At 43.5% G+C, this 27,829-nt stretch overlaps 1 protein-coding gene across 28 annotated transcripts in view; it reads left to right on the top strand.

Annotated features, from left to right (window-relative positions):
* LOC122540194 (eukaryotic translation initiation factor 4 gamma 3-like) overlaps positions 1 to 27,829 on the top strand; it is a 353,622-nt gene that overhangs the window by 269,131 nt on the left and 56,662 nt on the right. For all 28 annotated transcript variants that reach the window (XM_087980602.1, XM_087980614.1, XM_087980611.1 and 25 more), the window contains 2 exons: positions 26,313 to 26,486; positions 27,100 to 27,297. In XM_087980602.1, the coding sequence (XP_087836728.1) occupies positions 26,313 to 26,486; positions 27,100 to 27,297 (372 nt within the window). The remainder of the gene's footprint in view (positions 1 to 26,312; positions 26,487 to 27,099; positions 27,298 to 27,829) is intronic.

The raw sequence follows: 27,829 nt of genomic DNA, 5'->3' as shown, positions 1-27,829 counted from the left end.
TCTCTTCAAGCACATTGTTACTTAATTATCTTTGCTGAGATATTCTTATGTCTTCATTGAACATCCCCATCACGTTGTTTCAGATGTGCATACTACGTGCACTTGATTTACAACAGATCAGGGGTAGATGTGTTGAAAGCTCAGATTTCAAACTTGACCAACTGTTTTGTAATTGTAATGCTGGTTTTACTGAAGGGATTGGTTGTAAGTCCTTGAAACCTGTAAATTTAGCTAATAGTAAATCTAAGTGAAATTTAAACACATTTCAACTTCATCTAAACAAGAATACTTTGGCAGACTACAAAGCCATGGAATGCAACTACTTGTATTTTGGACAGGCAGTTTAAACTATGATAAAAACTAGGTGGTTCATTCTTAGTCGGCTACACCTTCCTCAAGTTTTGGAGTTTCACAGGGATCCTTCCTTTATTTAATAAAACTAAAGCTATGGCTGTTACTCAAGGAGCCAGGGAGATCAAAACCCTGTTTTTTTCTGGAACTCAAGCTTTCCTTGTTTTTATTTAATTTGTTGTATAAAAAGTGGAGACCAAAAAAATGGAATGGTGATGCTTATAACCACTTAGTCAAATCTTGGTTTGTTGCCATTTTGGCGTTGAAAAATACAAAGCTATTTTCACTCTCCAGAAAATGTCAGTATCTCCATCTGGAGCTAGCAGAGATTTCTTTTAATAGCCTGTCTATGGAGAGAGGCAGGCTCAAAGCCAAAGGCCGATTACCTTGTGTATGAAGGATGTTAATAGTTCAGAGGAAGATATCTTTAATAGGACATATAATTATGAATGCAAGAATTCATTTGGTATGCACACTCAGTTTGTATCCTGAATTCCATCAACAATGTGATTCTTTCCCTCTTTCTCATCCTCCCTGCCTCTCTCAAGAGCTTACCTTGTCAATATTCATTTATATGAAAGAAACCTAGATATTTAATCAAACTAATGGACCTATTTTATTTTTGAAATTTCGTACTGTTATTAGTTTTAATTTTTTGGAATTATGCCATAGAGTCCTAAAGCACAGAGACAGGCCCTTCGGCCCAAACTGGTCCATGCTGTCCAAAATATCCATCCACATGCTAAATTCATTTCCCTGCACTTGGCCCATATCCTTGTAAACCTTTCCTATCCATGTATTTGTCCAAATGCCTTTAAATGCTGTTAATGTACATGCCTGAAACACTTCTGCTGGCAGCTCATTCCATGTGTGTACCACCCTCTGTGTAAAAAAAAAGGTTGCCCCCTCAGGTTCCTTTTATTCTTTCCCTGCTAACCTTAAACTGATGCCTTGTAGTCCTCAACTCCCCAACCCTTGGGAATAAGACTGAGTGTATTCACCCTATCCGTGCCTCTCATGATCTTATATAAGACTCCCCCCTCCTCAGTCTCCTATGCTTTAAAGAAGAATGTCCGAGCTTGTCCACCTCTCCCCATAATTCAGACCTTTGGGTCCTGCCAACATTCTTGTAAATTTCTTCTGCACTTTTTGAAGAGTAATAACATCTTTCTTTTAGCAAGGTGACCAAAACTGAACGCAATACTTCAAGTGCAGCCTCACCAGCATCTTATACAATTGCAACATAACTTCCCAACTTCTATACTCAATGCTCTGACTGATGAAGGCCAGTGTACTAAAAGACTTCTTCACTGCCCCGTCTATGTGTGACTCCACTTTCAGAGAGCTCTGCGCCTGAACTCCAAGGTCCCTCTGTTCCATTACACTCATTAAGGTCCTACCATTCATCACAACACTCCTGCCTTTATTTGACTGTCCAAAATGCAAGATCTAACACTTATCAATATTAAACTGCATTTGCCATTTCTCCGTCCACTTCCCCAGATGTTCAAGTCCTGCTCCAATTTCTGATTAACTTCCTCACTATCCACGATACCACCTATTTTAGTGTCATCTAATAATTAATATAGATAGCAAACAGCAATGGGTGCAGCACCAACCCCTGAGGCACCACCACTAGTCACAGGCCTAGTCTGACGAGCATCCTTCCACTATTACCCTCACTTTCTACCGTCAAGCCGTGTATCCAATTTGCCAGCTTCCCCTGGATTCCATGCAATCTAGTCTTCCAGATCAGCCTACCATGTGGAACCTTATCAAAGAGTCTTCCTGAAATCAGTATGGACTACCTCTACCATCCTGCCCTCATCAGCCTTCCTGGTCAGTTCATCAAAGATTAGATTAGATTCCCTACAGTACGGAAGCAGGCCTTTCGGCCCAACAAGTGCACACCAACCCTCTGAAGAATAACCCACCCAGACCCATTCCCCTACTCCCCACTAATGCACCTATCATTATGGGCAATTTAGCACGGCCAATTCACCTGGATTGCACATCTTTGGATCGTGGGAGGAAACCGGAGCACATGGAGGAAACCCACGCAGACACAGGGAGAATGTGCAAGAATTCTAACAAATTTGTAAGACATGATTTCCAATGCACAAATCCATGCTGATTACTCCTAATCAAACCCTGTCTTTCCAAATGCATGTACATCTTATCCCTCAGAATCTTCTCAAGTAACTTACCCACCACAGATGTTAGGCTTACCAGTCTACAGTTCCCAGGCTTTTCTTTGCAGCCTTTCTTGAGTAAGGGTGCAACATTTGCTACCCTCCAGTGTTCCAGTTCCTCACCCGTGATTAATGGTGCAAAACTATCAGCTAGAGCCTCCGCAATTTCTTCTTTAGCCTCTTGCAGGGTTCTTGAATATATCTGACCAGGACCTGGAGATTTATCCACGTTCATACATTCTAATACATCCAACGTCACTTCTACTGTGATATGGAGTGTCCCAAAGACATCACCATTAACTTCCCAAGCTTTCATGTCTTTCTCCAAAGTAAAAACAGAGAAGAAATATTCATTTAGTTTGAGTAAGAGAGTAGTCAATGCCAATCATGAGTAAATAATTAGCCATATCTATCCTAGCATAATTATGTGGTCCTTTTTAAGTTCTTGAAGATATGTGTTCAGATTTGTTCTGAAACTAGATATTACTCTTCCTTGAACACTCTGTCCATAATCAGATATAAATATCATTGAAATATTTGTGTCATTGTATATGAGCAGAAGTCTGTTTGACAGATCAGGCAACATTTGTGCCCTCATATGCAGAAAATAGGATTTTACATGTATTTGTTATTTCTAGATTAGCAGTAGGCCAGATTGAGTGAAGTGCAAGCAAAATGCTGCTTCACCTGGAATGCGTGTTTGGTCCCTTGGCTACTGAGGAGGGAGGAAGTAAACGAGCAAGCATTACACCTTCTGCAGTTGCAGGGGCAAGTGTTCCCACACAGCAGGCCTTGTTATCACATAATCTGCTGTTACATGCAACCCATTGTCCCCATTAGTAGTTTATTCATTCTCCTGGCTGATTGTAATCCACTCCTTTGTCCAACTGTTCTCTCCCTTTGGGTTCTACCTCCACCCATCATTTACTTTTTATCCCCTTCCCTCACCCTATCTAATGCACAAAAACATTTTCCTTGCTGCTATCAGTTCTGAGGAAGTGTCACTGAACACGAGCACATTAACTCTTGATTGCTCTTGACAGATGCTGCTGAGCTTTTCCAGCAATTTCTGTTTCTGTTTTTGTTTCTGATTTCCAGCATTCGCAGTTTTTTCGGGTTTTATTTGCTACTTTTAGAAGATATTGTCGGTCAAACTAATGCAAACATAATATAACAGTTTATTCTCATTTGTAATTTGATGTAGAATGTAATATGTTTGATATGTATCAAGTCTTATGATTTGACTGTGCTTAAGATTTCTATTACTTAGCCTTGTATGAGTTGGATCTGTTGTATTGTAGCATAGGTTCCTTCAATTCTAAAGCACCTTTCTGGTTGTCTTTTGTAAACAAAGTTGAATATATGGCATTACTGCAAACATTTACAGACTGCTATAATGCATGTTTCATCAGTGCAAATTAGCTATAAGGCAATTGACGAATTGTGGACATTGTTTGGATAATGAAAACTTTCTACTGAAGGGGTATAGTAATTTTCTATTAGTAATTTTCTACAGTGCATTTTTCTATAGCAGTTTTCCATTGCATGATTTTCGATAGCACAAGGTTGCAGAGGAACATAGCTGTCATGTTATAGCAGAACAACTTGTATATGAATATGACCTACATTACTCCAGAGACTGTTAGGAGCACACTAGTCTCTGATCTGTCCCCTACCAGTGTCTAGTTTACTCTGACCAAATCCCTGTCCAATAACACAGTGGTTTGTATTTCTGAAGGAAGTATTAACCTTTTCAGATATACATCTCCTGTTGTGTTAAATCTTACCTTTTCAAGAATACTCTTAGTTCAGATTGTTGTGGGGCGAAACATCAGTCTTGGAATCAGAATCAGGGTTCAATGACAGAGTTTATTGCACAAGGACATAGCGGAGCTTTAGGGAGAGAAAGACGCCACCAGCACAGTGGTAAGCTGTGAGTTTTCTCTCGACCTGGAGCACATGTCAAGAAACTTTCTTACATCTTATGATGCAGTAGGTCAGTGATGAGATTATTGTCTTTATAATATGGTTTGTTTATAGCAATCATTACAGAATCATTGATAGTTTTGATACAGTCTTAGTCAGTTCCAGCACAGCCTTTGTTAATTTCCACGTGGTCATTGTCAGTTTCAGCACAGACATTGTCAGTTTCAATGTCTACACAGAAATCCATTGCTGTAGTAATGGGAACTAATCGCTCTTCCTGAGAAGGACAATTACTGCAGCCCTGACTATTATCATTTTGTATTGAGTTCTGTATCAAGCTGTTAGCATTTTTATAAGAGGTGTTGACTGGACCCAGACAGTTTGGTGGTCAGTGTTCATTACTCGTGTATTCTCTCCCCCACCTGTCTTAAACTCATCAACTGGGCTGTGAGTGCATCATGCTGGCGTTCTGGTGGCCCCAGTCAGTGTCTGTATCTGCTTTGCTGTTTCTCTCCATATTGTGATCCGGCGGCCATCTTGTGTGTCAAGTTGGCCAACTGATGGCTCAGCAGCCATCTTTGTGTCCGTGTGCCTAGTGCCACTCTGCCCGTGCCATCTCCCTCTTCACTCCCCCCATTGTGGTCAAGGAGGAGACTTCGGAGATCTTCTACAGACCACCTAATTTAAATGTAGGGGTAGGTCATCTCTACGAGCTCCCCCTCCCAAGGGGTATCATGGGAGTGCCAATTTCATTGGGGGCTCTTCCATGATGACATTCGCTGCTGATGCAGTTCTTGTCAGTAGCGCCTTACAGCAGAGCTTTTAACACCTGAGGCCCACACGGAATACCAGCATCTGTGCAATGAGGAGAACTATCCCATGTGCCAAATAGATTCTCCAAGATTTACCTAGCAACCAATTTAGCCAGCTGTCTGTAATTGTGGTTCCCTGTTAAAAACTGTCCAGCTGGTCTCGGATATTCTTGATGACTTCTGTAATATTATAAAATGCATCAATAACATGGGTAATACAATTGTCACCAGTAATTGTACAAACTGCCCCCCTTGCTGTGCTAATTGATAATCCACCACGTAACGTGACTTCTGTGTGTAGAGTTCAGCCAACTCCGTGTTAATTGCTTCCAGAACTTTTGAGGTACTGTTGCCTAGGATAGTCAGGCCACATTCAAGATAATATTGGTGTTTAGCGCTGGCGACTCCTGCTGTGCCCCCCAAAGATAGAGATCCAGAAATCCATATCCCAATGCTGACCCCAAAGTGGTGGGGGCCTGCCAGGCAGCACAGAACTCCTGACTGATGGAGTGGGTCACTATCCTTCTCCTAATACGTCCCCCATTGGCACATGGTACAGTCTGGGGCACAATTGTTCCTACTACGAACAGGTTTGCGAGGTCTGGGGTATCTGTTGCGTAAGTCCCCTTAAATAGGACAACAAATCCGGTCGCCGCTCAGTAACAGACATTGTCCTGTCCTTCTGTTTTCTGTCATAGAACATTACAGCGCAGTACAGGCCCTTCGGCCCTTGATGTTGCGCCGTCCTGTCATACTAATCTGAAGCGCATCCCACCAACACTATTCCATGTATGTCCATATGCCTGTCCAATGACGACTTAAATGCACTTAAACTTGGCGAATCTACTACCGTTGCAGGCAAAGCATTCCATACCCTTACTACTCTCTGAGTAAAGAAACTACCTCTGACATCTGTCTTATACCTCTCTCCCCTCACTTTAAAGTTGTGTCCCCTCGTGTTTGCCGTCCCCATACTTGGAAAAAGGCTCTCCCTGTCCACCCCATCTAACCCTATGATTATCTTGTATGTCTTTATTCAGTCACCTCTCAGCCTCCTTCTTTCTAACGAGAACAGCCTCCAGGCCCTCAGCCTTTCCTCGTAAGACATTCCTTCCATATCAGGCAACATCCTAGTAAATCTCCTCTGCACCCTTTCCAAAGCTTCCACATCCTTCTTATAATGTGGTGACCAGAACTGTACACAATACTCCAAGTGTGGCTGTACCAGAGCTTTGTACAGCTGCAGCATAACCTCCTGGTTCCGGAACTCAATCCCTCTATTAATAAAGGCCAAAACACTGTATGCCTTCTTAACAACTCTGTCCCTCTGGGTGGCAACTTTCAGGGATCTGTGTACATGGACACCGAGATCTCTCTGCTCATCTGCACTCCCAAGAATCTTACCATTAGCCCAGTACTTTGCATTCCGATTACTCCGTCCAAAGTGTATCACCTCACACTTGTCCACATTTAAACTCCATTTGCCACCTCTCAGCCCAGCTCTGCAGCCTATCTATGTCTCTCTGCAACCTACTACATCCTTCGTCACTATCCACAACTCCACTGACCTTAGTGTCGTCCGCAAATTTACTAACCCCCTTCTAAGCCCTCAACCAGGTCATTTATAAAAATGACGAACAGCAGTGGACCCAACACCGACCCTTCCGGTACGCTGCTAGTAACTGGACACCTAGATTACCAATTTCAATACCGAACAACCCAGATGGCCTCCTCCTTCAAAGACCGCAATTTCCCCTCAGACGTGGTTGACGATGCTCTCCACCGCATCTCCTCCACTTCCCGCTCCTCCGCCCTTAAACCCCGCCCCTCCAATCGCCACCAGGACAGAACCCCACTGGTCCTCACCTACCACCCCACCAACCTCCAGATACATCGTATCATCCTTCGTCATTTCCGCCACCTCCAAACAGACTCCACCACCAAGGATATATTTCCTTCCCCTCCCCTATCAGCGTTCCGGAAAGACCACTCCCTCCGCGACTCCCTCGTCAGGTCCACACCCCCCACCAACCCAACCTCCACTCCCAGCACCTTCCCCTGCAACCACAAGAAATGCAAAACTTGAGCCCACACCTCCCCCCTTACTTCCCTCCAAGGCCCCAAGGGATCCTTCCATATCCGTCACAAATTCACCTGCACCTCCACACACATCATTTAATGCATCCGCTGCACCCGATGTGGCCTCCTATACATTGGGGAGACAGGCCGCCTACTTGCGGAATGTTTCAGAGAACACCTCTGGGACACCTGCACCAACCAACCCAACACTTTAACTCCCCCTCCCACTCTGCCAAGGACATGCAGGTCCTTGGCTGCCTCCATCACCAGACCATAGCAACACAACGCCTGGAGGAAGAGCGCCTCATCTTCTGCCTAGGAACTCTCCATCCACAAGGGATGAATGCAGATTTCTCCAGCTTCCTCATTTCCCCTCCCCCCATCTTTTCTCAGTCCCAACCCTTGGATTCAGCACCGCCTTCTTGACCTGCAATCTTCTTCCCGACCTCTCCGCCCCCACCCCCTCTCCGGCCTATCACCCTCACCTTAACCTCTTTTCACCTATCGCATTCCCAATGCCCCTCCCCCAAGTCCTTCCTCCCTACCTTTTATCCTAGCCTGCTTGGCACACTCCTCATTCCTGAAGAAGGGCTTATGCCCAAAACGTCGATTCTCCTGCTCCTTTGATGCTGCCTGACCTGCTGCGCTTTTCCAGCAACACATTTTTCAACCAAGATGAACATGTTCCATCAACTACAACCCTCTGTTTTCTTTCAGCAAGCCAATTATTGATCCAAACTGCTATGTCTCCCACAATCCCATTCCTCCACATTTTGTATAATAGCCTACTGTGGGGAACCTTATCGAACACCTTGCTGAAATCCATATACACCACATCAACCGGTTTACTCTCATCTACCTGTTTGGTCACTTTGTCAAAAAGTCAATAAGATTCATTAGGCACGACCTACTCTTCACAATACCATGCTGACTGTCCCTGATCAAATTATTATTTTCTAGATGGTTATAAATCCTATCTCTTATAACCTTTTCCAATACTTTCCCAACAACTGAAGTGAGACTCACTGGTCTGTAATTACCAGGGTTGTTTCTACGATCCTTTTTGAACAAGGGAACCACATTTGCTATCCTCCAATCCTCAGGCACTATTCCTGTAGACAATGATGATTTGAAGATCAATGCCAAAGGCTCGGCAATCTCTTCCCTTGCTTCCCAGAGGATCCTAGGATAGATCCCATCCAGCCCAGAAGACTTGTCTATTTTCACACTTTGCAGTATTTCTAATACCTCTTCCTTGTGAACCTCAATCTCTTCTCGTCTAGATGCAAGTATCTCTGTATCTTCCTCGCCAACATTTTAATTTTCTATAGTGAACACTGTCGAAAAATATTTATTTAGTGCTTCCCCTATCTCCTCTGACTCCACACACAACTTCCCACTATTATCCTTGATTGGCCCTAATTTAACTCTCGCCATTCTTGTATTCCTGACATACCTATGGAAAGCCTTAGGGTTAACCCTGATCCTATCCGCCAACAACTTCTCATGTCTCCTCCTGGCTCTTCTGAGCTCTCTTTTTAGGTCTTTCCTGACTTCCTTGTAACCCTCAAGCGCCCTAACTGAGTTTTCACATTTTGTCCTAACATAAGCCCTCGCTGCCTTCTTGACCAGGGATTCCACTTCCTTAGTAAACCATGGCTCACGTGTTCTATATCTTCCTCCCTGCCTGACAGGTATATACTTATCTCGGACACACAGGAGCTTTTCCTTGAATAAGCTCCACATTTTTAATGTGCTCATCCCCTGCAGTTTCCTTCCCCATTCTACGCTTCCTAAATCTTTCCTAATTGCATTGTAATTTCCCTTCTCCCAGCTGTAACTCTTGCTTGGTGGAGTACACCTATCCCTTTCCATCACTAGAGTAAACCTGACAGAATTGTGATCGCTGTCTCCAAAGTGCTCATCTACTTCCAAATCTAACACCTGGCCAGGCTACTTACCCAGTACTAAACCTAAAGTAGCTTTGCCCCTTGTAGGCCTGTCTACATACTGTGTCAGGAAGCCCTCCACACACTGGACAAAAACTGACCCATCTATAGTACTCTTACTGTAGTGATCCCAGTCAATGTTTGGATAGTTGAGGTCCCCCATGACAACTACCCTGCCTCTCTCACTCCTATCGAGAATCATCTTTGCTATCCTTTCCTCTACATCTCTGGGACTATTCAGAGGCCTATAGAAAACTCCCAGCATGGTGACTTCCCTTTCCTGTTTCTCTAACCTCAGCCCATACTACCTCAGTTAACGAGTCCCCAAACATCCTTTCTAAAACTGTAATATTGTCCCTGATCAACAATGCCACACCTCCCCCTCTTTTACCATCTTCTCTGTTCTTACTGAAACACATGAATCCCGGAACCTGCAACAGCCATTCCTGTCCCTGCTCTATCCATGTCTCTGTAATGGCCACAACATCGAAATTCCAGGTGCCAACCCACACTGCCAGTTCACCCACTTTATTTTGGATGCTCCTCGCGTTGAAGTACACACGCTTCATACCAGGTTCTCGCTTGCCAGTGTCAGATACTTGATTTTGGAACTCCCTACTGTCATCCTCTTCTGTACCTGTCCTACAATTTTGGTTCCCATACCCCTGCTGTATTAGTTTAAATCCACCTTAATAGCTTTAGCAAATTTCCCACCCAGGATATTGGTACCCCTCTGGTTTAGATGAAGACTATCCTGCTTGTAGAGGTCCCACCTACCCCAGAAAGAGCTCCAATTATCCAAAAACCTGAAACCCACCCTCCTGCACCATCCCTGTAGCTACGTGTTCAACTCCTTTCTCTCCCTATTTCTCACCTCACTAGCACATGGCATGGGCAGCAAACTAGAGAAAGCAACTCTGTTTGTCCTAGCTCTAAGCTTCCATCCTAGCTCCCTGAATTTCTGCCTCAAGTCCCCATCTCTCTTGCGACCTATGTCATTGGTGCCAATGTGGACCACGACTTGGGGCTGCTCTTCCTCCCCCCGAAGGATCCCAAAAACACGATCAGAGACATCACGGACCCTGGCACCCGGGAGGCAACATACCAACCGTGAGTCTCTCTCGAACCTCCTATCTATCCCCCTAACTATCGAGTCCCCAATGACTACTGCTCTGCTCCTCTTCCCCCTTCCCTTCTGAGCAGCAGCTGCCCCACTATTTTCCCCTGCTAAGTCATGCCCCCACAACAGTATCGAAAACGGTATACTTATTGTTGAGGGGAATGGCCACAGGGGTTCCCTGCACTGCCTGCCGGTTCCCTTTCTGTCCCCTGACTTTTTCTTTTATCTGGGGAGTGATTACCTCTCTGTAAGTCCTGTCAATAACCCCCTCTGCCTCCCGAATGATCCTAAGTTCATCCAACTCCAGCTCCAGTTCCCTAATGCGGTTTTTGAGGAGCTGGTGTTGGGTGCACTTCCCACAGATGTAGTCAGCAGGGACACTAGTGGTGACCGTTACTTCCCACATTCTGCAGGAGGAACATTCCACTGTCCTAAACTCCATTCCCACTATTCTAACTCCCGAAGTGACTACTAACAAAAAAGGATTAGGAAATAAACTAGTTACCTTACCTTGTCACTCTGGCTCCCACAACTTTTTTTTTAGGTTCGAGTCCACCCATGTAGCCCCCGATCCCCCTTGCTGGTAAGCATCAAACGGGTATGTCCATGTGGCAGAGTTGACATGGGTGCCATTACACTGAACTGTCTGCCAGCGGTGACATTCAAGCATGCCTGTTCACTGCAGGTGAAGAGAAACTGACCCCTAGTGACCGTAAAATGCTGATAAGTGCATTGAGTCTGGACGCATGAGTTGTTTTTGGGAACCAGGGCATAAACACATCCCCATCCCTGTCCTGTGAACCAGAGTGGGTAATTACCGGGTTTTAAATGGGTCTTCCCTTCCCTCGGCTGGGGGGTCCGGCCCCATGGGCCGGTGGTCCTGTCCAGCTGCACATATCTACCCTGGAGTCCCCGCTTGTATTTCCCCATCTGCCCTTTAAATGGCACTCCCAAGGTGTCTACCGTATACAGGCTGCGAGGGGTCCACACTGGGGTAGCCACAAATAGTGATTCCATTGATCGCGCCCTTGGGTAGCAGACAGTTCGGTTACCAGGCAGGCTTAGGTGAGTTTTATAGAAGACGTTATCCTCAAAACCTGGCATGCTCCTGACAGTTGTGACACTTAAATACAATGAAATACAGATAGGTATATACGTTGCAGTTAAAATAGAGTTAACAGTTAAAGTCCTTGTTCCCGTTAGGAGGTGCAGTCGTGCCTTGTTCTGTTGTGTTTTCAGTACTCTCCCTGGGATGACTGTCTTGTCTGCTTTTCCTGCTTGCACCTGGGGAATGGCCAATGACATTGGTTTGGTCGCAGGAGTCTTTAAACGGTTTTGCTTGGATCCAATGCTTCCATGTGCCTTTTCATTTAATGTGTAGGCAGGCACAGGTGTCCCCACTTATTATCACATCGCATTCCATTCCATTTTGGCCCTTTCCATTTTGGGGCAAAGCCTGGTTTGTCAGGCAATGCTCACACTCGGGTGCGGCTTTCTCTGCTGGGACACCAAGGAAGACTTCGAATTCCCCTGCCCTGTCCTTTTTGTCCTGTTTGTCAATTACAGATTTCCACATCCCTGTCAATTGGGTGCTCAATTCTATGACACGTCACCTGTTTTTTAGTAGACCCACATCAGTGCAACCTGTGATTATTGTCTCTGGCAATTGCATTGCTCGCCCAGTCATTAATTTATATGGTATTAGCCTGGTTGCCTGATTCGTGATGGCTCTTATTCTCATTAGTATGGTTGGCAGCCCTTCAGCCCATGTTTTGCCTGAGGCTTGCATAACCTTAGCTAAAGCATTTTTGAGCATTCTATTCCTTCTTTCTACCATCCCTGAGCTCTGGAAGTGATAGGGGATATGGAAGTTTTGTCTAATGCTGAAAAATTGGCATACAGTCTTTGACTTTTCCTGTAAAATGTGTCCCTTGGTCAGAGTTGATCTGGAGGGCCGCGTGCCCCCACAACACACCTAGGGATTACCTACTCTGCTAATATTCTGGCCACAGTGGTTGCGGTGCAGCTTTTGGTTGGGAATGCTTCTCCCCACTGGGTAAATTGGTCTATGATGACCAGGCAGTACATTTTCCACGGGAAGGTGGTAGTGGCCCTGCAAAATCTATCTGAAGTTGTTCCCAGGGTCCCCTAGGTCTGGGCTGGTGTCCCATCCTAACTTTTATGGGTCTCCCTGGGTTATGTTGTGCACAAGTCATGCACCTGCAGCAGAACTTGGCCACATCTCTTCCCATTCCTTTCCCCCACCTCTATCTCTCTAGGCTTGCTATCATGGCCTCTCTACCTGAACGGGAGATGTTCTGTATACATGCTAGTGCTACCACCTTGTCTGCTTGCCTCCAAACACCATTCTTCCCTTTGAATGCCCCCTGCAGTTTCCATTGTTCTTTCTCTTCCTGCGGGGTGTCCTCCTGCAGCTGCTGAATTTGGATAGCGTCTTTCGCTAATTCAATAGTGGCTATTGCAGTCGTGTGAATGGCTGCTAGTCCTATGCTTTTCTGAACTGCTCAGTCTGCTGCTTGGTTTCCTTTGAATTGCAGCCAATTTGGGCTCTCTTTTGCTGGCTCTTTTTGATGGGCCTATATTTTTATTCCTGCAGCCTCTTTTGGCTGTTCACTGGCACCCAATAGTGCCCGCATTCTTAATTGGTGTCTGATAGGGGTTCCCCTGCCGATACGAACCCTATTCTGCCCCATGCTACCACTTAGTCATGGACTACACCGAAGGCATATTGACTGTCCGTATATATATTCACGGTTTTTCCTTTTGCTAGTTCAGTGATTTGGCGAGTGCTATCAGTTCTGCTACCTGTGTGGACTAACTTTCATCAATCCTCCCGGACATAACTGAGGGGTGTCTGAGGGGGTATCTTTTACTTGCTCCCTCTCCTCCCAAGTTCCTCATCCCCATCTATATCCCCACAGCTGTGCGGTTCCCCTGCGGCTAGAATTCCCTCAGCTGGGTTTTCTCCTGTATCCCTGACTATTACCACGGTCCAACTTGGGAGTAAAAGAACTGACTCCCACTTTGCCCTTCTCAAGTTGGAAACAGCCCTCAGTTTCTGTGTTTAACATCTCTACTAGGGTGTGTTTAGTGTGGAGGATGATATTCCCTGTCATTGCTATGGGCTCACTAACCCTAACCGCCTAAACAGCACAGTCTAAGACTGCTATGCACCTGGGCACACCCGGTGATGACTGGCCCTTCTGTAGTTGAGTAGTACTCTCCTGCTACCGTGTTCTTGGGCGACCACTGCAGAATAAAGTTCTACAGGATTATTACAGTGGATGTGAAAATCCTTGCTGGGATCTGGCAGACCTAGACCTGATATGAATCGAGTTTTAGGCTGACTATATACCTCCTCCTGTTCTGGCCCCCAGGTTACAGGTTCCAAGGCGGGCTTGCTTTCTTGAATTAGTCTCTGGATTGGTTCAGCCAATTTTGTGAACTCTGGTATAAAGTGCCGACTGTAGTTGAATAGCCCCATGACCTTTCTGACTCCCCTGACGGGGGCAGGTCGTATCATCTGTTGGATTGCCTCCTTATGGTCGTTGGGCATTTCTTTGAGTCCCTGAGATATGAGGTGACAAAGGTATAAGACTGGTGTTTTGCCAATCTGTGCCTTTGTGGGGCTGACTTTTAACCCTGCAGTTGCCAATTACTGCAATACTAGCCCTAAAGCTTCCTGGTGTCCTGACTCGGACTCTGAGGCAAGTAGGATATCATTTACATATCGGAGGGCAGTGCTACCCTCTGGTAAATCTACTCTCTTTAGGATGTCACTCATCACCCTGTGAAAAATAGTGGGGCTGTTGTGGAACCCTTGTGGCAGGCGAGTCCACGTGTACTGTCTGCCCCTTACTATAAAAGCAGATTTGTTCTGGCACTCATGGTGTAATGGAATAGACCTGAAGCCGTTGGCTATGTCGAAAACAGTAGAAATCTGGTGCTCGGGGGCCAAGCCATTTAAAATGGTGGAGGGGTCTGCTATGATGGGGTACAATTTGGGGGTGACCTTATTTAGTCCTGTAAAATCAATGGTGAGCCTGTAGCTCCCATCAGGCTTTAGTACTGGCCACGTTGGGGAATTAGTTGTACCTGCGGTTTCTTTCAGGATTCCCTGGCTCACTAGTCCTTGCACTATTTTCACAACTGCTTGTCCTGCTTCGGGTTTTATTGGGTATTGCGGTGGGGCTTATGCTGCGGTCCGGGAACCCTCATCGGGTCTGTGTTAACTAGACCTGTATCTAACTTTGTTTCTGCCCAAGCTCTGAATCCCCCTTTTTCGAGGTTCCAGTCCCTACTGGTGATGGTAGCCACTTTAATAGTTTCAAGGTGATTTGTAGGTTTCCCAGTCTCCAGTCTTCTGACCGTCCGGTCTGGACCAAATCAATTTCCCTTTTAGAGTCATAGAACCATAGAGATGTACAGCATGGAAACAGACCCTTCGGTCCAACCTGTCCACGCCAACCAGATATCCCTATCCAATCTAGTCCCACCTGCCAGCACCCGGCCTATATCCCTCCAAACCCTTCCTATTCATATACCCATCCAAATACCTCTTAAATGTTGCAATTATACCAGCCTCCACCACATCGTCTGACAGCTCATTCCATACACGTACCACCCTCTGCGTGAAAAAGTTGCCCCTTAGGTCTCTTTTATATCTTTCCCCTCTCACCCTAAACCTATGCCCTCTAGTTCTGGACTCTCCCACCCCATGGAAAAGACTTTGTCTATTTATCCTATCCATGCCCCTCATAATTTTGTAAACCTCTATAAGGTCACCCCTCAGCCTCCGAAGGTCCAGGGAAAACAACCCCAGCCTGTTCAGCCTCTCCCTGTAGCTCAGATCCTCCAACCCTGGCAACATCCTTGTAAATCTTTTCTAAACCTTTTCAAGTTTCACAACATCTTTCCGATAGGAAGGAGACCAGAATTGCACGCAATATTCCAACAGTGGCCTAACCAATGTCTTGTTATGCCGCAACATGATCTCCCAACTCCTTTACTCAATGCTCTGACCAATAAAGGAAAGCATACCAAGCGCCTTCTTCACTATCCTATCTACCTGCGACTCCACTTTCAAGGAGCTATGAACCTGCACTCCAAGGTCTCTTTGTTCAGCAACACTCCCTAGGACCTTACCATTAAATGTGTAAGTCCTGCTAAGATTTGCTTTCCCAAAATGCAGCACCTCACATTTATCTGAATTAAACTTCATCTGCCACTTCTCAGCCCATTGGCCCATCTCGTCCAGATCCTGTTGTAATCTGAGGTAACCCTCTTCGCTGTCCACTACACCTCCAATTTTGGTGTCATCTGTAAACTTACTAACTGTACTTCTTATGCTCACATCCAAATCATTTATGTAAATGACAAAAAGTAGAGGGCCCAGCACCGATCCTTGTGACACTCCACTGGTCACAGGCCTCCAGTCTGAAAAACAACCCTCCACCACCACCACCCTCTGTCTTCTACCTTTGAGCCAGTTCTGTATCCAAATGGCTAGTTCTCCCTGTAATCCATGAGATCTAACCTTGCTAATCAGTCTCCCATGTGGAACCTTGTCGAACGCCTTACTGAAGTCCATATGGATCACATTTACTGCTCTGCCCTCATCAATCTTCTTTGTTACTTCTTCAAAAAACTCAATCAAGTTTGTGAGACATAATTTCCCATGCACCAAGCCATGTTGACTATCCCTAATCAGTCCTTGCCTTTCCAAATGCATGTACATCCTGTTCCTCAGGATTCCCTCCAACAACTTGCCCACCACCGAGGTCAGGCTCACCGGTCTATAGTTCCCTGGCTTGTCTTTACTGCCCTTCTTGAACAGTGGCACCACGTTTGCCAACCTCCAGTCTTCTGGCACCTCACCTGTGACTATCAATGATACAAATGTCTCAGCAAGAGTCCCAGCAATCACTTCTCTATCTACCCACAGAGTTCTCGGGTATACCTGATCAGGTCCAGGGGATTTATCCACTTTTAACCGTTTCAAGACATTCAGCACTTCCTCCTCTGTAATCTGGACATTTTGCAAGATGTCACCATCTATTTCCCTACAGTCTATATCTTCCATATCCTTTTCCACAGTAAATACTGATGCAAAATATTCATTTAGTATCTCCCCCATTTTCTGTGGCTCCACACGAAGGCTGCCTTGCTGATCTTTGAGAGGCCCTATTCTCTCCCTAGTTACCCTTTTGTCCTTAATATATTTGTAAAAACTCTTTGGATTTTCCTTAATTCTATTTGCCAAAGCTATCTCATGCCCCTGTTTTGCCCTCCTGATTTCCCTCTTAAGTATACTCCTACTTTCTTTATACTCTTCTAAGGATTCACTCGATCTATCCTGTCAATACCTGACACATGCTTCCTTCTTTTTCTTAACTAAACCCTCAATTTTTTTAGTCATCCAGCATTCCCTATACCTACCAGCCTTCCCTTTCACCGTGACAGGAAGATACTTTCTCTGGATCCTTGTTATCTCATTTCTGAAGGCTTCCCATTTTCCAGCCGTTCCTTTACCTGCGAACATCTGCCTCCAATCAGCTTTCGAAAGTTCTTGCCTAATACCATCAAAATTGGCCTTTCTCCAATTTAGAACTTCAACTTTTAGATCTGGTCTATCCTTTTCCATCACTATTTTAAAACGAATAGAATTATGGTCGCTGGCCCCAAAGTGCTCCCCCACTGACACCTCAGTCTCCTGCCTTGCCTTATTTCCCACAAGTAGGTCAAGTTTTGCATCTTCTCTAGTAGGTACATCCACTTGCACAATGGATTAGACCATTATATTCTTTCTTGAGATCGTTGCCCAATATGATGTCCTTATTATTTTGATATACATAGAATCTCATGGGGATATATATGTTATTTATTTCTCGGAGGGTCGTTTCACTGAGGTAAGCTGATGATTTATCCCCTCCTACCCCAGTAAAGTGAACCTTTTTGTTTGTGTGGGGTAAGAGTAGGTTTGTGATGGATACAGCAGCTCCTGTGTCTCATTTCCTCCCTCCTATTACTGCGGGTAGGTAAATTCTCCCCTCTCCTTTACCCTCACGAATTGGGGCAGCTGGTTGTCAGCTCTGCTGACCTTTGGACTCTCTCGGTTCCGTGGTGTTCCGGGTGGTGTTTGGGGGTGCCACATTCTTTTCCCAGCACACTGCTTCTGTGTGTCCTGTTCTTTTGCAGTGGTTGCAGTATCTTACATTGTTTCCTGGTCTATCTCCTGGTCACTCTCGAGCAAGGTGTCCCTACCAGCCACAGTTGTGGCAGGATCAGTTCATTCTGCTCTCGCCTCCATTCCGGTCGGCTGCTTTGTCAGATCCCGCCTTTGTTTCAGGAGCTTCTGCATCCTGCTTCCCACTCGCCCCACTCGATTCAGTCATCATAATCCTGGGATATTATTACTCCCATTTTCAGGATGGCTTGGTGGGCCCTAGAGAGCCCATCTTTAAAAGCGTGGGTGAATGCCCAGTCACTCCGATCTGGTTTTGCTTGCCCTGAGCATTCGTGATAGATCCTAAATCATTGTTCCCTACATTCAGAGGCTCCTTCCCTTTAAGTTGCTTAGTGTTCGTGATCAAGCTCCAGTTCGTGGGAGCATTTCCTAGCACCCTCTGGATTTCTTCTTTAAAGTCAGTGAAAAGGGCCTACTGGGCATCTATCTCTGCAGCGAGGGCAACGGCATGTGTCCACCACCCTCCCCTAAAGTCTCGGGCTGTTGTGGCGTTGGGTCTGCCAGCTACCTGTCTCCACTTGTCTGCTGGGCAAGCTGCCCAGTCCAGGTGGTGTACGTCCCTCAGGTGTAGTTGGTGCCCTATCCATACACTATTCAGTTCTTCCCAGAATCTGGTTTTTGCGCTCTGGGTCTGTAATTTGCCCAGGGAGGCCATAATCTGCTGCCTCTCCCCTGGGGTGAAGGGTTTATAATTCGCTTTAGGTTGCAACTCTGTGCCTTCTCTGGTAACTGGCACGAAGTTTTACTCCTGCACGGTTTGTCCAACAGTTTGGCTGCTGCTGGACAGTTTCGTAGGAGGGGCGACAGTCAATTGCTCTCTCCCCTAGCATTTTTTCTAAGGTGAATTCTAAGTTTTTTTTAATTCTGCCCTCCAGTTCTCTAACTTGCTCCTGGTCGTTTCTCCACCTACTCGTGAAGGCACTCACTTGTTCAATTAGGCCTGGTAATTGGTGTACTAACATTACCCCTATCTTTTTAGTTATATTCCATTTCTGCTTATCTATCCACTCTCTCGGTTGTGCTAATGTTTGGGATGGGTCCCTCCACTCCTCTTCGTTTGCTCTGTCAGCCCTTGTGTTTCTCAGTAAAGGAACCTGCAATTTCCTCTTAAATCTTTGATCTGCCATTTAGCAGATTGTATACCCCCAGATACTACCAACAGTAAAGTGCCCCTAATCCAGTGGGGACTTCTCTACCTCCTTGCCAATAATACTGTTACAGCACCACCCGTACGGTTGTAGCAGCCTCCTAGTAAGGTGTGCTGACTGCCGGTGGGACTTCCCTACCCTCCCAGCCACCACTACTAGTTGGTACCTACCGGTTAGTTGGGAATGCTGGTTCAATAGGGTGTGCTCTCTACCGGTGAGATTCTTTACCCTCCCAGCCACCGTCACTATTCGAGCTCTGTGGTTCTACAACGGACTGACAGGTTATCATGGTTACTTTGTGTCCACGCTCCCCACCTTGGTAATGTGCGCTCCACTGAGGTTTGGCTCGGGGTCAGAGTGATCAACTCCTCTTCCTCACCACATTGAAAGTTACAAGTATAGACAGAAATCAACTTTTAACTTAAACTCTAACTGGACTCTGCGTTGTTACCCGACTTTGCCACTTATGCTTCGCAGCGCCTAGTGCCCTTGGTGCCTAAATTCCAACTTTTGTGTGGGGTGCTGCCCCTCTTAAAAACTGGTTTAGGACAGGGCTTTTGAGACAGGCACTACCTTGTCCTCTGGCTGTTTCAGCACAAGCAGTAGATTCTTACAGCAGTTAATACAGTTAAGCACATATCCTGCACGGGCACGGACTTAAAAAATTTTAACTGAGTACTGTGCAAATTAGACATTACAATGAGTATACCTTTTAAACTGTGTCCTTGGCCCGGTCTGACTCTTCCCATTTGCAGGTACAAATTGGTTCTTATCCCGTTTCCCCGATCATGGCCTTCGACCAGGGCACCAGTAATAAGAACCTTGCTCGCAGCACCAACTGTTGTGGGGAAAATCACCAGCTTTGGAGTCAGAGTCAGTGTTCAACGACAGAGGTTATTGTGCAAGGAAATACCGGAGCTCTGGAGAGAGAAAGACGCCAACAACGGCTGCGAGTCTTCTCTTGGTCCGGAGCACATGTCAATAAACTTTTATGCATCTTGTGATGCAGTAGGTCAGTGATGAGATTATTGTCTTTGTAATATGGTTTGTTTATGGCAGTCATTGCAGAATCATTGATAGTTTCAGTGCAGTCTTTGTCAGTTCCAATTTCCACGTGGTCATTGTCAGTTTCAGTGTAGACATTGTCAGTTTCAATGCAGTTTCCATTGCTGTAGTAATGGGAACTAATCGCTTTTCCTGAGAAGGACAATTACTGCAGCCCTGGCTATTAGCATTTTGTATTGAGACTGTATCAAGCTGTTAGCATTGCTGTAAGAGGTGTTGGCTGGACCCAGACAGTTTGGTGGGCAGCGTTCATACTCTTGTATTCTCTCCCCCAACTGCCTTAAACTAATCAACTGGGTTGTGAGTGCATTGTGCTGGCCCCAGTCAGTGTGTGTATCTGCTCTGCTGTTTCTCTCCATAATTGTGATCCGGTGGTCATCTTGTGTGTCAAGTTGGCCAACTGATGGCTCAGCAGCCATCTTGTGTATCCGTGTGCCTAGTGTCACCCTGTCCTATGCTATCTCCCTCTTGAAGAGGATGAAATATTTGTCAGAAGTTTTCAATTCCTCTTTGAATTTGTCTAACGTTTTAATTATATCTTGGTCGGCAATAATATCATTTGCTACACTCCCAATTATATACAGAAATGTATTTACTTGTTCAGCTTCTGTCTTGATGTCCGGTTTAGAAGCTGTATTGAAACTATATACCTCCAATTTTGTCCCATTTTTGTTTGTATTTGTGCTATATTTGGCCCATGTATGAAGTCGAACATTCTGTCAGTACTGTTTTTGATGCAATAGCTTCCTAACATTATTAGATATTTGAAAAGACAATAAGACTATAATATATAGCAGCAGAAGTGACTATTTGGCCCATCGAGTCTTCAATGCCATTCTGTAAATCCATGATGATTCTCAACTCTGCTTTCCCCTCTTTTCTCAACAATCCTTTATTCCTGACTAAAAATAGTTTTTGTCTCAGCCTTGAATATACTCGGCCTCTACAGCCATCAGAGGAAAAGAATTCCACAGAAATATTATTCTCTGACAGAAAAACCTCCCATCCATCTCTGCCTTAAACGAATGACCCCTAACTCTGCGATTATGCCCTCTGGTCTGTGACACTCTCACAAGGCAAACAATTGCTTTGTAACTGCTCTGTCAAGTTTTTTTTTCTGTTGCCTTTCATTGTTCTAAGTACCATTGCCAATATGTCTTTCCTTAGATTCCCACAGCCCATATCCCTGTCTTGGCTTTGTAGATTGCTTCTGCATGATGGAAAATTAATTCCTTTGTATTCAGTGCCTTGTTGAATTGACCTTCCTTACTAGGACCAATAACCGAGTCACTGATGTGTGTTAACCTCTTCATGGGTGTAGAAACATAGTCTCAGAAACATTGGTAAGAATGTGGAAATCGTTGCCACCCTGTGAATCATGACATCAGTCTATGTCACAGAATGAGAAGGAGTCCACAGAAAACTGTCTGTATTGATTCTCAGAAAAAATTGTCCAATATAGTGTCTCACCTCAATTTTTCCCCATTACCTTGTAAATTAGTTATCTTCAAATGCTAGTCCAATTGCCTTTTGAAAATTTCTGTGGAATGTGTTGTTACCACCCTTTCAAATAACCTATTACAGTCCTGCGTGTAAAAAAAATTCTCCTAAGTGCCCCTCTATTAGTTTGCCAGTCATCACTTACCAGAGGAATCAATTCCTCCATACTTGTTCAAGTAAACAATGTGAAGATGCACCCTCGGGTATGTTATATTCTCTCTCTTTTTGAAAACACCAGATAGTATTATAATAGTAGTAACATTATACTACCTTTTTCAAAGTTGGTTCTGCGAAAGTGCATTACTTTGCACTTACCCATATTAAATTGCATCCGTCATGTAACTGGTTATTTAACCAGCCTATGTCCTCTTGATGTCTTCTACTATCCTGTTCATTATTTATGTGTGCCAAGCTTTTTAATTCTCATATCCACGTAATGTCATTTATATATACACCACCAATTGCTGACAGACCCCATCACTCAATTTATTTGTGTTTGAAATTGTGCTCTTTAAATGCTCGAACCTCTGAAGGCTGTATTGCCATGTTGGAGGCAAAGATAAATTTCTTTGTTTATGTCTGCCAAGAGGCGACTTTCAAAATATGAGTCTACCACATTTTCCATATTGCCTATGTTGACTTTAATCAACCCGTAATCAATTTGTATTGTACTATAGAATCTGGTTAGAAGAGAACTTTTATTTTCTGGGTATTTATAATGATAGGCCCATTTTTGTATGCTTTGAGTGAGCAAAGATACAACCTCTTTCTATGCAAAGAATTTCAATGACTGAAGTTGGATGGAATTCAATTTTAAACTGAAGGATTCCAAGTCTGGATAGAGTTAAAGGAGAGAAGGGCATGGTATATCATCAAACTTGAACAAATTACCCAAGGACTTTGTATCATCCTCAGTGAAGAATTCCATTGCCTCTTTTGTAAATTGGAAAGTTCTTCACAATCGTTTCATTAACAGAATTCAATGGGTTGGTAGTTCATTGTGATATTTCTCTTTAACTCCTTGGCTGTCATCATCTTTGGACAATTGCTATCCTTGGGACTCAGATTCCCCTTCATCAAAGGTAAGTTGCCTTATCAGTGTGATTCTGAACATCAGCAATGTTGTAAAATCCTCGTAAGGTTAATGACACACTTGGGCCATGCTTTCTGCCATAAACCATTCATATGCAAGAATGTAACTTCCTCTCGTGAAACAACCATATTTTTGCTATCATGACCTGTTTCTTGGATTACCATCAAATCAAGAGGCAATTTTATAATAGTTTTGATCTTGAATCTCGTCTCTACAAGATGGCATGCCTAAATTCCCTGGCTCTTGGTGCGTTCTTACCATCTGCTGCTTTTGAACTGGTAGAAGGTATAGCGTAACCAGTAAGTTTTGTATGAAGATCCATGGAGCTGTAGCAATGAAATTGTGTTGGGTGAGAGGAAAATTGCCTTCACATTTCCAGACAAGTCATCAAGGTTAACGAAATGACCTAAGCAGTAATCCAAGAGAAGGATTATTGTGAAGATTTTATTTTTTCTGGCATGTTATTCCCTCCAAGCAGGAGTCGCATATAGAGAGAACCATCAGTGCTCCCATGATCTGTCTGTTCTTATTTCAATGTTATATAATGCACAGAAGTACCTTGGAAAAGCTTTTAACTCAACTGATAAATAACTAAGGTCTTAATCGTGGAATCTCATGTAGTATTCCCATAAAGGGCAGCATCAGACATTATTTGCAGCTTTAAATTCCCCTCTTTGGAAACGTATGCTCTCTGTCAAATGGATTTGCATCAAAAACAACTCAAAAATGTTCTTAAAAAAATCTTATTATGGTGAATAGCCATCTTTTTTAAGATTTGGAGATGCCGGTGTTGGACTGGGGTGTACAAAGTTAAAAATCACTCAACACCAGGTTATAGTCCAACAGGTTTAATTGGAAGCACACTAGCTTTCGGAGCGCCGCTCCTTCATCAGGTGACACACAATCACCTGATGAAGGAGCGTTGCTCCGAAAGCTGGTGTGCTTCCAATTAAACCTATTGGACTATAACCTGGTGTTGTAAGATTTTTAACGTTGTGAAATTTTTAACTTTGTACATCTTTTTAAAATTATTCTCTGAGGCAGGGATTCCATAAGCTACTTCAGTAATGGCATTGGTTTCTTTCCTGGTGACTTTAATGTGCAGGTAGAAATATTCTTGAAAAAGTTAAATCAACCGCAAATAGCACTAAAACTTGACTGTGAACTTTCAACCTGCTACTCTGTATGGTGTCATACAAGCTTTTTGCTTTTACTTGGATAGCCATCAAACAGATATTTGACATAAAAGTTAATTATCACGTGTTGGAAATCTGAAGTTAAAACCTAAGTGCTGGACAAACTGAGCAAGTCTGGCAGTATTAGGATGACTTCAGAAGACGATTCCTATTGGATCAAAATGCTAACTCTGTTTCTCTCTCCAAAGATGCTGCCAGACCTCCTGGGTTTTTCCAACATTCTATTTTGTGTTATATTTGAGGTACTTCTCTGTTTTTGTCTTCGATCCAAGCCTTCCATTTTCCCCTTTTTGCTACCCCAATATAACCCATGAGTGCTTAAAGTTGTAACAGTTTTTTTTGCCAACAGTGCTATGGTTCACCTGTGTGTTTTGCCAATATCAATTGTGTGTTCCCTGGTCTCAAAATGTTTTAATTTGATGTTCTCAAATTTCGTTGCTAAAAGTGACAGTGTTTCTTATTTTCTTAGCAGTAAACACACTACATCGCTTACTAGACAGGTTTAAAATATTTGAGAAATTGCAAACCACTAAATCACAAGCCTGAAACAATCTCAAACAATTTAATAATGACCTCTCTGCCTCTAATCCATCTAAAATTTCAATAAGGGTCACGCTCAGGGCTCCAAAATTAATCAGAAGATTGCAAAGTCGGATCCTGTTTGCTTTCCCTTTCCTCTTGTCAAGCCATTGCAATTTTTGTCAACATAAGGCCTAGAGTCAAGGACAGCACTGCAATCTGCAGCAAATGCCTCTCACTGACTTCAAAATGGCTTCTCTGTCTGAGCACATAGCCCCCTCTCTCTCAAGTTTTAAAGTATCCACTCAACCTCACATGCTGTGAAGCTAAACAAGGGCCATACTTGGGGGTTCAAAGCTAATCAGGAGATTATGGAGTCAGGTTTCTGAAGAGTCAGCACCGTGGCCTCTCTTCTGTTAACCCACACATGTCCTGAGCCAAGGCACATAGCTGCAGCAAGGACCCTTTCCCACCAATTTTAAATGGCTTTTCTGTTTTATTAGATACAAAGCTCCACAGTCTGGGAGTGCTCCAAAATTAAAATAATATTACAGAGTCAAGAATTGCATCTATATTGCATAAACAGTACAGAAAAATAGCCTAGTTGTAGATATTCTTCACACTCCACTGCATTGCACGGTTTTAAGAAAAAAAAAATCACCAATGCTTCAAGTACTACTGAACACTGTCACCTACTTTAAAGAACCATATGTTGCTACATAGGCCCCAGGACAAAATATGCATTTATCAGCCCTACTATTCATGACATTAAGGTGGAATGGCACTGGATGAGGCAACATTAAATGAGGACTTGCTGTAAATAGGCTACTATTAGTTCAGGATATCAAGTGATATGAAGTCCAAGTATGGATCATGATCAGATTGATGGAAAAAATAGGCTTGAGGAAATGAATGGCCCCCTTTCAATATTCTTGTATGGTGCAGGGAGTAAAGCTGAACTGATGGAATTAGGGCTGCTTATTTATGGTAATGAAATAAGTAACTCCGTTTTTTAAATGGATTCTGGGATTTTGACAGTTAAATTCATTCTAGTTTTTTCATGAAAAACATTTTTATTCCCTACAAGGTAAAGCCCCAGCTCAATTTAAACCTGTAACACAAAAAAGATTTACCCCGTGCAGTAATCTGTGAAAATTTGAGAGGCCAAGAACTATTTCAACTAAAAATGAATAACTTTATTTCTTAAAGTATAACAGAATAATTAACTAATGACTATTTGCAACTCCTATCTCTAACCTATTTTTTACTTTCCCTTCTGTAATACTAGTTTGATTAAACCCTCCCTTCCCCGATTAAGATTTACTAAAAATTCAAATTTCAAAACCAGCTAGCTGTCAAATCTTCTCTTTATATTTGACTCTGTCGTCATCTTCTTAGGGATTTCTGTTTCACAAGTGACTGATTGATTGACAAAGGTCCCTTTAAGAGAGCTGTGTTTTGGCCAGACTGCAGGTGTTAGTGGCTTGGCAGCTCTCCTCTCAACTGTTCAGGTTTTCCCGGTCTTATACCCTGAAAGCATCAGATTGTGTCATTGGCTTTTAAGATTGTCAATATACTAAATTAAAATTTGATCGGAGTTTGGGGTATAGTTTAAACTGATTGGCCAAATTTGAATTGTTTTGTCATCTCTAGGCAACCAGCCATTTGACCAAATGTTACATTGTTACCTTATTCATAACGGGAGAAAGTGAGGTCTGCAGATGCTGGAGATCAGAGCTGAAAATGTGTTGCTGGAAAAGCGCAGCAGGTCAGGCAGCATCCCGGGAACAGGAGAATCGACGTTTCGGGCATAAGCCCTTCTTCCATTCCTAAAGAAGGGCTTATTCCCGAAACGTCGATTCTCATGTTCCCTGGATGCTGCCTGACCTGCTTCGCTTTTCCAGCAACACATTTTCAGACCTTATTCAGAACACTTGGTGCTGTGTAAGGTAGTCCTGCTAGCTTTTAACTCTCAAAGATACAATACCCCTTACACCTTTATAACACCACTTACAGCACAGCAAAAGGATTGAGGTTTATTATTTTGCAAAAGGATTTACAAATGCTTTATATATTAACAAATATTACTCTTTAGGTGTTAAGTGTTGGACCAAGGAGGTCGCAGCACGGGCAAAGGAGAGAACCAAGGAAGATTATTACAAATATAACTGTGAATGATGATATCCAACTGAAGAAGTCAGAGAATGCATGGAAACCAATATTAAAAAGAGACGATATTTCTGAAGACTCTGATGTGCAAAAAACACAGGTTAGACAAAAAAAACTGCCTTAAATGTACAGTATTTTGCATCTTTCAGCCTCAATAGCCTTCATCTAAATTCCTGTGTGGAATTTCTAGAAATTGTTGCATTTCTTCATAGAATTGCATTAACTGGGTAAAAGTTTTCTGAAACTTATACAACTTCAAAAGTACCCTTTTTTCAGTCATGCGCCTTTGACCTCAGTTTGATTATTCATTTCATTATTCTTCACTCGAGGTGTCAGCTATAATAGTGCTTTCTTCGCTGAGTCTGAAAGTTATGGGTTCAACTTATGCGACAGGAGTTGAGCACAAAACTTTAAACTGACCCTCCATTACTGCAGGTATCCTGCTGGTGGAGGAGATGCCATCATTTGGAGGAAGCATTAAACAGAGCCTGCTTTACCCTCAGTGTACCATGGGTTCTGCCACGTGTAATAAATCACATGACAAATTATCCAGAATGTTATCATCATTGTTATCTCACTGCAAAGCATGACAGTTCGGATATGCTAATGAGGTCCAAATGAGGACTTATTATTTTCTTGAATTAGCACTTTTAGGCAAGATCGTATGAGTTGGCTTTTGCTTTTAACGTGCTGACCTTTTGTACTCTATTCAGGAATTATTCCGACGAGTAAGAAGCATTCTGAACAAGCTGACACCACAAATGTTTCAACAATTGATGAAGCAAGTTCAGGAGCTGACAATTGATACAGAGGAGAGGCTGAAGGGAGTTATTGACTTAGTTTTTGAAAAAGCCATCGATGAGCCTAATTTCTCAGTAGCATATGCCAATATGTGTCGCTGTCTCACAATGGTAGGTTCATGAATATCAAGTATGCACATTTTGTAACCTCTGGTCAATTTTGGCATAGTTTTTAAAATCACAAATTTGCATTTTCTTTGTACGTGGACTATATTTTGTGTGGCAGGGATAACATTATTTTAATTAAATTCTATTTTGCCAAATTACTTTATTTTTTATAGTTTTTTGCAGAAGGGAAAGAGACTGCTGGTGAACCCACCCTCACTCCTACTTTCATTCAATACAGATAACTGAATATTGTATATATGAGAGAGAAAAAAGCATTTCTGTTATTATAATGAGTCAAAATCAGGCTTGGGTTACGCAGCATTGACCTATTGCAGCATAATGAAAAATATTGCGTACCACAAACTCAAAGTTGCAACTTTTCCCACAATGGAAGAGAACTATTTAACACCAGGTTATTTTCTTACTCTTTAACATTAAATAAACATTAGCTTGTATTGGATTGACATTCACATGAGCATCGCAATAGTTCAGAAACAATGACTGATTACTCATAATCAAAATAAAGCTGCTGAAA

This window comes from Chiloscyllium plagiosum, unplaced genomic scaffold (genome assembly GCF_037043375.1).
Source record: "Chiloscyllium plagiosum isolate Xiang-an unplaced genomic scaffold, Cpla_swu_hap1 HiC_scaffold_37, whole genome shotgun sequence".
NCBI classification, from domain to species: Eukaryota; Metazoa; Chordata; class Chondrichthyes; order Orectolobiformes; family Hemiscylliidae; genus Chiloscyllium; species Chiloscyllium plagiosum.
This window is presented reverse-complemented; position numbering and strand designations above follow the sequence as displayed.